Genomic DNA, 11,995 nt, shown 5'->3' with positions numbered 1-11,995 from the left:
ATGGCATCACTGACTCGATGGATGTGAGTCTGAGTGAACTCCGGGAGATGGTGATGGACAGGGAGGCCTGGCGTGCTGCGATTCATGGGGTTGCAAAGAGTCGACACGACTGAGCAATTGAACTGAACTGAACTATCATTATTACATTAATTATAATTGTCCAAAATATATTTGCTTCCAATTATGAATATATTCATTTATTTTCACTTGGTAAATGTACCATATAAAATATGAAGCACTTTTTTGGACATCTCACCTTGAAAACACAAATGAGAGTAATTTGACATTGCTTTAGACAGGAATATTAAATAGTGTTTGTGCGCTAAGTTGCTTCAGTCAGGTCCGACTCCGTGTGACACTATGGACTGTAGCCCACCAGGGTCCTCTGTCCATGGAATTCTCCAGGCAAGAATACTGGAGTGGAATGCCATGCCCTCCTCCAGGGGATCTTCCCTACCCAGGGATGGAACCCCTATCTCTTATGGCTCCTGCATTGGCAGGCAGGTTCTTTACCACTAGCTCCACCTGGGAAGCCCCCATTATATAGTGCACAAAGCTAAAGCTTCAAAATAAAGTCTTTGCATTTAAGCATTTCTTATAAATTCCTACTTTGGGGAAATATAAGAAAAAAGGTAGGTTACTTAACTTTTTTAAAGACAGATTTAGAAGGAAATAACAGTTTAGTACTTGAATGCAGCTAATTAGAGTTTGGAGTACTTTGACTTTTTCTGCTTTGTAGTTTTTATTGTTGTTGTTATGTTCGTTTAAGTAGTTTATCATCCAGGTCAATAGACCAATGCTAGTGATTCTTAAAAAATCAATTTCCAGGATGCATTTTAGGCTCATTTAGGTATAGGATACTTTAAATCTTTTACAGCTTTAATACTATATTGTGTTTATTGATCTTTATGTAGACTACCTGAAACCATCTTGATATTTTTGAACCATCTGTGTCTTTAAATACAGGACAAATAATAATGTTAATTGATGTTAACTGACTTGACTTACCTAAGATCATAATAAATGGCAGAGATATAATTGAGATGTAGCTCTGCCTGACTGTAAGGCACATGCTCTGAACCATATCACTTTATAGCCACCTAAATTTACCCTCTGTATGTTTTGGAGGTTTAGTTTTGTTTTTGCTTTTTATTTTATTAATATGCCCTTGCATTCTCTTCTAGATCTTTTCTCAGTTTAACTGTTGTTTTAACTCTTTTATTTTTAATTTTTTTTCCATTTTTATTTTATGTATTTATTATTATTATTATTTTTTTTTACTTTACAATATTGTATTGGTTTTGCCATACATATGTACATGAATGTTTGCTGTGATCAGGCTATCCTTTCTGTTTTTCAACTAATATACTTCTAGTTTATTTAGTTTTCTGGGTCCCCAGGTATTATCCCTTGGATGTTATCATGAGTTTCTTAGACCTGAGCTAAAATTGTTTCCATGTCCCTTAGTGATTGGTAAGTGAGTATATTTGGGCAAAGACTATCAGAGCTTCCCCTTCTCTTTGCTTATGTCTGCTTCCTTAGGTCTCTAGGGCCCAGGACAAGGTGTAACTCCTAGGGTTTGATGTTCTTGGTAGATTAAAAGGAGCTTTTATATTTTCACTGGCTTTATGCTACCCTTTAGTACTCTTCTTTCCCCATCTTCTAACCCTCCAACATGAAGTAATGAAAAGTGACAGATGCTGATAAAGGTTGAAGTAGTAAATAGTCCCCAAACCGTTTGGTTTACATTTAATTTTGTACACTGAGTATTTTCTCTGTGACAATACAGATGATAAATATTTAACTGACATTGTTTAGTTTCATTATAGTTCAGTGTTTACTTAAAGTACTAGTTATTCTGTTTATCTCAAGCAACCTTGTTAAGTGGTTTAACTAATTCTGATTGTTTTTAGCCTCTTGGATTTTCTAGATGTATAGTCATATCTATAGAATTATGATAATTTCAGCTCTTCTGATTTATTGCTTTTAAAAGCATTTCTTATTTTATAAGTTAGATCCTGTAAGTTTTAAATAAAAATGGATAAAATTGGCATCTCTGTGCCTTTCCTTTATAACAGTCTGGGCCTGGTGCCTACTTCTAGTAGTTGATAGTTCTGCCATAGGACTAGGCCAGTAAAAAAGAATGAAACACCTCAAAGCAAATTAGAATGACACACATTTAATGTACAAGGAATTATCAGTTCAAATTGGTGGAGAAAGGATGCATCATTGTTAAATACAACGTGGGAGAATTAGATTTCCATCTGGAAGAAAATAATAATAGAGCACTCACTGCTCATGTCACATTTATAAATAAGCTTCTACTGAATTAATAACCAGTGTTAAAAATTGAAACTAAGGCATTTGAAGAAAATTTGGGGAAACATTTTTCTATTACTTCTGGGAGACTTTGCTAAGATGATGGGAAGCCTAGAATAAGGGAAAATTTGACAGACATATTTTGGTCCAGAAATTCCAACTCTAGATATTATTTTCTGGGCTCCAAAATCACTGCAGATGGTGATTGCAGCCATGAAATTAGAAAATGCTTACTCCTTGGAAGGAAAGTTATGACCAACCTAGATAGCATATTAAAAAGCAGAGCCATCACTTTGTCAACAAAGGTCCATCTACTCAAGGCTGTGGTTTTTCCAGTGGTCATATATGGATGTGAGAGTTGGACTATAAAGAAAGCTGAGTGCTGAAGGATTGATGCTTTTGAACTGTGGTGTTGGAGAAGACTCTTGAGAGTCCCTTGGACTGCAAGGAGATCCAACCTGTCCGTCCTAAAAGAGATCAGTCCTGGGTGTTCATTGGAAGGACTGATGTCGAAGCTGAAACTCCAATACTTTGGCTACTTGATGTGAAGAGCTGACTCATTGGAAAAGACCCTGATGCTAGGAAAGATTGAGGGCAGGAGGAGAAGGGGACGACAGAGGATGAGCTGGTTGGATGGCATCACTGACTCATTAGACATGGGTTTGGGTGGACTCCGGGAGTTGTTGATGGACAGGGAGTCCTGGCTTGCTGCGGTCACCAAGAGTCGGACACGACTGAGCGACTGAACTGAACTCTGTGTTAGGTCCAGGTCTAGATACTGGAGGCACAAAGTAGGGAATAGTGAAGAAGGCACAGGAAGCCTCTGCCCTCTTAAATTAGAGAAGAAAGACAACCATGAAGATTTCCTTCTTTAGATCTTTTTTCTTTTCTGATTAGATAGTTCATGAATTTTTAAACAAAATATGATACTGACTTAAGTTTCTCCACTACACTGAACCTTGAATAAGGGTTATGACAATGCAGTATCCATTGTTATTGGAGATTTGTTTTCTTAGTTAAGTTTGTAGAGGTTGCTTTCCCTTTTCAGTTATTTTAGGTTTTTAATCTGTCTTTAGGTAAGGTATCTAAAGGTAATCTGTTTTAAGGTAATTTAAGTTGCATTTCTCACTGTGGGTGGTAGGGGCTCAGTAAGTATGTGTAAAATTCATTGGTTTCTATAGATCAGATTTTCTGTTAAAGAAATTCACTGCTAAAATTAAGAAACTATCCATATATGTATATCACTAATATACATGTGATACTCTGATAATTTATGTATCTTACCTGATTTACTCCTCCTAATAACTCCATGAGTTATTATAATTCCCTTTTTCTAGATGATGAGACCAAAGTTCAGAGAGGTAAGGTTAAACAGTTAAAGGATGGTGCCTGTCCACATTAGCATCTTGGCCTGGATATATATCTTTAGGGCTGGAGTTCTTGGCCATGGTGCTGCTTAATACTTCTTGAGATTGGGAAATATGTGTTTTCAGATTGGCCTTAATATAGATAGAACTTTGGTTTTTGCTCTTTTATCATTTTTATTTTTGCTTTCATTTCTTTTTTTGGGGGGGGTATGAATTATTGACATTTGAAGGTACGGGAGATAATTTTCTTCTTCTTTTTCCTTGTGTTTATGTGCTTGCGTATGATTAAGGTAATAATGTAACCTGGGAAAGTGAAAAAGAAAGAGTCTGCAAAGATAAAACCCAAGTAAACATAACACAGCCAGGAAAAAAGCGATTAATTTCATCAGGAAGTTCAGAAAGTACATCAGCAGAGCAAGACACAGGAAAAAAGTGCAAAAATGATGATCAGGAAGAGTCTATCATTTCATCCAAGGTGATTTTTAAAATATTCATTATTTGGTTGTTTATTTTCTCTGACAAGTGTTCTAGTTAAGATAATTATATGCTATATATATCAATGAAAAACCAAAAATGCTTTTTATATTGTTTCTCAAGATTTGTTATTTTGTTTGATTTTGTTGTTTGGCTTTTTAATATAGCCCTTGCAATGTAGAAGAGCTATTTAATTTAGAAATTTTCAAACTGAAAAATAGGTAGAGACCACTTGACCCTGGTCATAATATGGTACCTTCCTTTTGAAACTCTGGGTTTTTGGTCATTCTCAAGCTGCCTTTCACTACTTTTCTCTTGCTAAGTATTAAGAGAGGAACAATTAATGAGTAGTTCTTAACAGCCTGTTGCAGAATTACTTCTGGGTTTACTTGCAGTATTTATAAATCTTTTCTATCCTCTTTCAGTTTTTGCTAATTCATTAGAATGGTATGGCTGACTTAAGCATTCTTTGATACTGGGTACTCTAAGAAAATGAGATTATTGGATGAATTTTAAAAGAAAGAAAGGGGAAAAAAAGGGAGAGATATGACTCTAGGACAAAAAGGTCAGGTATTCTTCCTTTCAGGAGAAGAGTGGCTTTAAAAGATCATTTTCATGATCCTTGTAGTCCTGTGGCTAAGCTGTGTGGGTCTCCATCTGTTTAGTCTCAGGGAGAGCCAAAGGAATAGGATTGCTTTTAGAATTGTATGGACTGGATTGATTGAAATTTCAGCCACTATCCCAGAGAATCAGGTCTTTTATAGTTCTCCCCTCACTCCTGCCTCCTTTCTAGTGAGAAACAGGATCCTTTCTTCCAGCTAGAAAGCAGGGTCTAATCACTATAGGCTCAACTCTTCTGCTTACTTATGGAGTCCAGCTTAATAAATGAAAACAAAATGTATTCTAACTCACATATATTGACCATAAAAACTTACCTATACATTTTATGTGAATTTTGAGCCCTAATATTCTCTGCTGTACTCTCTAAACATATTATTGATCTAAAGGAAATAGATTTCCAGATATTTCTCCAGCAAAGATGAGTTTATTTGGGATCAGCAGAAAATTGTATTTTGGAGTCTTCAGCCATGGGTGCAAGTTCCTGCACAGCAGAGGAAAAAGAATACTTTTATAGCTGATAGTAAACAGATTTCATGGTTTTTCATTGGCTGAGTCTTTGCCATGAAGGAAGAGGACTCTTTCGTCTTCCAGTTGTGCCCTGCTGTCATCTCAGGGCATGAGAACTGTACTTTCTGGTCTCCCAACTCTATTTAACTTTTTACACTTCCTCATTTTGGTCAGGATTTTTCTCTGAAAGCATTGCTAATCAAGAGTCAGGTTTTCAGTGACTTTATGTCCTTTAGTGCCAGGAGGGACCTTTGCTGGGTGTGGCATCTCACACTGGAGAGAAAGTACACAGATGGAAACCTATTGAAGTCACATTCAAGTATCAAGGAGAGGTAGGAGGAAGAATTTTCAGGCACTTTTAATCTAAAGTTTGTATGTTATCAAAATCATAGAGATTGGAGGATATTGAAGTGTTCTGTCATCATCAAAGGTTTGACAAACAAGCTGCCAACAGGCCTGGTCTGGATATCTTCAGAAAGCTGTCTCATCAGATGTCATCTGCTTCAATTCTGGGAAATCTTCTCTTTCAGGTCATCAGATAATGTGCAGATCTAGTCAGGGTTTGGTACATTTTTATATGTGTCATGTGAATCCAAGAGTCTCCTTGGGGTTTGGTGGCACAAAGGCTGGTTAACAGTACGTGATAGGGGCCTTTCCAGTGGGGTTGAAGAGAGTTCTTCTGGAGGTGTTTCTTTCCAGTAGACAAAATGTCCAGGTTGTCAGGTATATTTTAGGTCATCATCCCCCAAGAGTACACTGTGAACAGATTGCTCTACCAAAACACAGTTATTTTTAATAGCATTTAGGCTTTTGCTATATTGGAGTATCTCTCCTTTTACCAGTTGTGAGTCAAAAGAAGCAAGAGCATCCTGTGGCTATCTTAAGGTGCGAGAGCTTATGAGTTCTGAAAGGGGTGGATCTGAGATTCAGAATGACCAATGACAAGGCATTTTGGCCAAAATTTTTAGAGGGCCTTTACTAATTTTGTCAACTGAGTAGTAATAATACCATTAGTGCATTCAACTAAACAGGGATCACTTTCAGCACAGTGAAAGTGTTGAAAATTGGCCAAATAGCACAGACTTGTTGAAGTGAAAGTGAAGTCGCTCAGTCGTGTCCGACTCTTTGCGACCCCATGGACTGTAGTCCACCAGGCTCCTCCATCCATGGGATTCTCCAGGCAAGAACTTTGGAGTGGGTTGCCATTTCCTTTTCTAGGGGATCTTCCTGACCCAGGGATCGAACCCGAGTCTCCCGCGTTGTAGGCAGACACTTTACCGTCTGAGGTAAAGTCCAGGGAAGTCCACTTGTAGTACCTGACCAATAAGATGTGTTCCTTGATGGCCATGAAATTTGAGAGGAATTCCCCTGATAGGGATAATCTTTTCTGAAAGGACTTTAACCACAGAAGAAGCAGTAGCATGTCTGCAAGGGATGCCTGTCTGTATGTGAAAACACACAGGCCATTACTAAAACATATTTGTATCCATGAGCCAGAGCAAGTTGTGAGACCTTGAATAGTTCATTGGGCTGTTTAAATTGTCTGGGAGCATTATAAACAAGCTTTCTTGGGTTGTATTTCAGACAAGTGGGACAAGTGAGGTAGATATTTTTGATGGCCTTGTTAATGTTTGCAGATCAACACTGATTGATGAATGCTATCATTTTTTTTCAGTAGACCAGTGGTTTAATGCATGTACAGTGCTGAAGAATGGGGATTTTAGAGTGTCCAGGAGGACTGGGTTGTTAGTCTAAACCAGAGTTTCCTCTTTTATCAAACCAACAATTTTTCCATTTCCAATCTTGTTTTTCCTTTTCTGAAGCCAGCTGTTAGGCTTCTTTAGTCTGTTTTTTTAAGTTATCATTTGGGAAAATTTCTCTTTGGACCAACAGCTTGCTATTGGCCCCGTTGCTATAGGCCCCTTGCTATTGGCAACATTCCCTGCAGAAGTGTCATCAAAGTTATTTCCCTCAGTTTCCAGAGAGTCAAGTGTAGAATGTCCCAGAATATTAGTAATACCTAAAGTGGCAGATAAAAATATTACATCCAGTAAACATAAGGGTCACTTAAAATTTTATTTCAGCAGGGAGTAAGGAAGTCACGTTGCTTCATAGTATTACAAAATCCTAAGCTACTGTATAGTGTGTAAATACTATGTTTGTGTATAATATTGTAAAAGTGTATACCATCAGTATAAATATTGGCAGCTTTGCCCTTGGCTTAAATACAAGCCCATATGAGAGTATATAATTCCGCCTATTTGGCCAAAGCTGCCTCAACAACATCAAAAGGAGTTGCAAAGCATACCTGGCATATTTACCATTGTTACCTTTTAAATAAGAATATCAGTGAACCTTGAGAAGTCAGTGTTACCAGGAGGTCTTTCCTGTAAATCATTATGAGTCAGGAGGTGGTCAGTCAGTGTCTTCTTTGGTGGTCAGTTAGGGACTTCTTTGGTGACAGAGGGGAGAAGAGTAGCAGGTATAGCATAAAGGAGTTATGTGAGGAGAAGTTAATGAAAGGACTTACTTCTTAGGACGTAAGGCACCTGACTGAGAAGTACTAAGTGTGATGAGAATTCAGGAGGGCTTCTACTGCGTGATGTACAAAGTTGCTTAAGGGGATCCCATGATTTTCTTGGTGGCCATATCCAAAGGAGCAGTAGCTGTAATGGCTTTAAGGCAAGCAGGGTATCCCTATACCACAGAGTCCAGTTTCTGGCTGTAATGCAATGTGGGTTGATGGTGGACCCATGGTTTTGGGTGAGTACCCCAAGGGCATTTTCTTCCTTTTCATATATAAAAAGGAAAAAAAAAGAGAGAATCTGATAATTGGGATTCTCAAAGGCAGGTGGGTTCATGAGACACAACTTTCAGGCTTTAAAGGCTGCGTTGTTTGGTTCTTTCCATAAGTTTGAGTCATGGTTGTTATTGTTTAATAAAGCATTTACATAGGTTTGGCCATAAGAGAGAAATTTGAAATTCAGCTTTGGAAATAACCAACCAGCCTGAGAAGACTTAGCATATAGCATGTAGTCTTGGGTTTGCGGAAGCTTAGGATATCATGAAGTGTATCTGGATCTCCTTAAAGCTTTTGTGCTGATATCAGATGCCCTAAATATCAAACCTGGGTTCGAGTAAACTGTAATTTTTCTTTGATGACCATATGTTCCTAAAAGCTTTGGCAAGTGGATACTGTCTTTTTGTGAGGAGGCTTGAGAAGGAGAGCAAAGAAGCAAATGAAACACATATTACAACAAAGTAGAACCTCTAGGGAACCTTACATAATCCAGATCAGCCTTCAGTATTTGTAAGAAATAAGGATTCTCAGCAAAACCCTGAGTCATTACTGTCCAGATGAATTGCTTTTCTTCCTAAGTGAGGGCAGAAGGATATTGGTCAGCCTCGTCAACTGGAATGGATGTTAGTAATTATGGGTATTAGGAACAACAGAGTGTCAAGGGATAACAGTGTTGTTTACTGCTTAGAGATCCTGGAGGAACCTCCACCCTCAGCCCCTAGGTTTTATTCACCTGGCTGGTGTAAGGATTAATGAGACCTTGAGCCTTGTAACGTTCTTTTATGGTCTTTATGCCTTTCAGGGCTTTCTTTTCTTATAGAATATTAATTAAGTCTGGTTAAGTGGTTTTTGAGGGATCTATTTGAATCTTGGGATGTGTGCTGTGAGTTTTGCCAGTATCAGCTGGAGATTTTACCCATAAGGGGAGTGGTAACTGATTCACTACAGACAAGTGATCAATATTTCTAGATCAGTATTAGCTCTAGTACTATCAGAGGCAAACCAAATAAAAGATGTCAAAGGATCATTTCATTCACCTGGCTTGTTACTTTGATAACTGTTGTCAAATTTTAGAATTATTTCCCCTTTTTGGGAAAAAAAAATTCCAGCATGACACTTCTTTAAGAAGTCTCAGCCTAATAAATGAGTTGGGGGCCGAGGAACTAAGGAGAAAGGGGTATGCATCTCTCAAAGGGCCTAAGTGAAAGGAAATAGGTTCAGAGACAGGAACCTCTTGAGGCTCGTTAGAAATCCCACTAGTTGAGCTGTGTTCAGACTGCTTTATAGTAGTGGGGTTGAGCACTGAGAGTATGACTTCAGGGTCAGTTAGGACTAAAACAGACTTGTCCCCAATCTGGAGAAATGTTTCTCCAGGTTGACAGAGAGGGGAGACTGGGAAGGGCCCCTGTTGTTTCTCAGAGTACTGTCATTGAGAATTGGGCAGATGTTGGAAAGGCTAGTTAGAGGATTGAAGGCATCTGAAGTACTTAACAGTACATTTGTAGCATCTCTTTTGAATGTCCTGGCTCTTCGCAATAATAGCAGAAACTAGGAGGGTTTTGGTTTTGTTTGGAGTCTTTAGTTGGTGGTTTGAAGATAGTAGTCTTCCTTTTGGGTGATCCATCTAGAGTTTGAGTGAGCTGGCTTGCCAAATGAGCTAAATATGGAGTGGACATAGTTCCCCATTCTATCCTGGTCCTTTTTACTAGAAAAGAAAGGACCCAGTTCAGTCCATTAATAAACATGGGGTTAATAGATACCCAGGTAGAATCAACATCTGAAAGAAGAGTAGAATTTTCCTTTAAAACAATCTGAAGTTGATTGTAATAGTCATGAATAGGATCATCAGATTTTTGTGTGCAGGCCTGAATTCTGTTCCAATCAACAGGCTTTGGGAAAGCCATAGAAATCACCTGATGAAATTGCCTCATTATTGCTGAAGTGGATCATATAATGGGCTTCCCAGGTGGCTCAGGAGTAAAGAATCCACCTGCCAATGCAGGAGCCACAGGAAACACAGTTTCGATCCCTGGGCCTGGAAGATCCCCTGGAGTAGGAGATGGCAACCCACTTCAGTATTCCTGGGGGAATAATCCCATGGATGGAGGAGCCTGGCCAGCTGTAGTCCATGAAGTCGCAAAGAGTTAGAAAAGACTAGGCATGCACACATGATCATATAATAAGTTAGTGGTCTGGTCACTGAGCTGTAATTCTAGAGACCTTTCAGGATTTTCCCAACTAAATGTTTTTATCCAGTGCTGGGCCCAGTCTTCACTGACAAGTATAAAATTAGATGATATAAGTCAGAAACAAGGTTGGTAAGTTTGAATAACTATATTAAATTCCTCTGCAAATCAATGAGGATCTTCTGTTACTTTGGGAAGGTCTTTGACTATGGCTCACAGTTCAGCTTTAGTCCAAGGAATATAAGAAACTAAGAGTTTAACATCTGGATTCTCAGAAGGCCTAATTTTAAAGGGACAGGTTCTGGCAGTTTCAGAGGAAGAGAGTAGGGAGAGTTTCAGAGAAAATGGGAAGTTTGGCAGGAAAATGAGTGTGGGGTCATTGAGGATAGAGAGGAGGTGTTGACAGTGTCGAAGGGAAGAGGAAGATTGTGCCAGAGGCGTAGGGGCTAAGGAAGAGGCAAGATGGCACCAGATGTGGAATCTGAGAAAAAGAAGCTAAGGAAGAAGAGCCTGAAGCTTCAGAAACCATTCTGTTTTTCTTTAATCATTTGCCTCAGTTAATCTTAAAATCTTATTTTGCAGAGAGGCAATTTTAAACTTCTGATAACATTGGGAAGCTTCAAAATATCAATCAAAATCGTCATTCCATTCAGTCCTAGAAACTTTTGAGTTACTGTAATCCATCTTGGCTTTAAGAGAATTAAATTTGGGGATTTCAAAAGTTTCCCACAATGGCCATTGATATTCTAAATTGCCTTTGGTCAGGTTAGTCCAGTTGGAAATGCACATGAAGAAGGACTAGTTTTAAGCATAGAATCAGTTGAAGTATCTATTGTGGGGGGTGAGGTAGCCTCAAAATATTTAGGTAACTGGAATCTTACTTCTCAGAGGTTTTCTTCTATAATAAAATAATAATTTTCAAGCAGCTTAAATAATTTACAACTTAAACAGGTCAATTCAAACAGCTTACAACTCAAACAACTTGCAGGCCTAGTAACAGCCAGTTCTAAGAAATAACTTGGTCCTGGAAAAGCCAAGCTAAAGGCTTCTTAGCCAGCTTCAGTTGAAACAGTCTCATCTCAAAGTCAGACCAAAGTGCCAAATGAGTACCCTCATGCAGAATAAGGCCTTAACCTGGAAGATTAAAACTCAAAACAGATTCCAAACAAAGCCGAGAGAGCTTCAAATGCAAAGAGGGTATGGGCTCACATCCTGGAGAAACATGTACCTTCAAACTCCAGGATCTGTGAGAAAAATCAGTGATCACAGTGGACTTGATTATGGATGCTGCACCTGTTTGCTCATCAGCCCTGGAGCTGTTGAAGGTCTTCTCTGATACCTGTACAGATCACCAAACTGTTGACCTGAAACAAATGGACTTCCAGATATTTCTCCAGCAAAGATGGGTTTATTTGGGATCAGCAATTTGAGGTCTTTAACCTTGGCAAAGAGATAGAGGAAAACAACAGAATGGGAAAGACTAGAGATCTCTTCAAGAGATACCAAGGGAGCATTTCATGCAAAGATGGGCTCGATAAAGGACAGAAATGGTATGGACCTAACAGAAACAGAAGATATTAAGAAGAGGTGGCAAGAATACACAGAAGAACTGTACAAAAAAGATCTTCACGACCAAGATAATCAGGATGGTGTGATCACTCACTTAGAGCCAGATATCCTGGAATGTGAAGTCAAGTGGGCCTTAGAAAGCATCACTACGA

General features: G+C 38.6%; 1 protein-coding gene across 1 annotated transcript in view; it reads left to right on the top strand.

Moving 5' to 3' along the window:
* APLF (aprataxin and PNKP like factor) overlaps positions 1–11,995 on the top strand; it is a 93,441-nt gene that overhangs the window by 37,426 nt on the left and 44,020 nt on the right. Inside the window, exon 6 of the mRNA XM_010845324.1 lies at positions 3,977–4,161. Coding sequence (XP_010843626.1) covers positions 3,977–4,161 — 185 coding nt within the window. The remainder of the gene's footprint in view (positions 1–3,976; positions 4,162–11,995) is intronic.

This window comes from Bison bison, unplaced genomic scaffold (assembly GCF_000754665.1).
Source record: "Bison bison bison isolate TAMUID 2011002044 unplaced genomic scaffold, Bison_UMD1.0 scf7180017864215, whole genome shotgun sequence".
Lineage (NCBI taxonomy): Eukaryota > Metazoa > Chordata > Mammalia > Artiodactyla > Bovidae > Bison > Bison bison.
The sequence above is the reverse complement of the archived record's forward strand: the minus strand, read 5'-3'. Positions and strand labels throughout refer to the sequence as shown.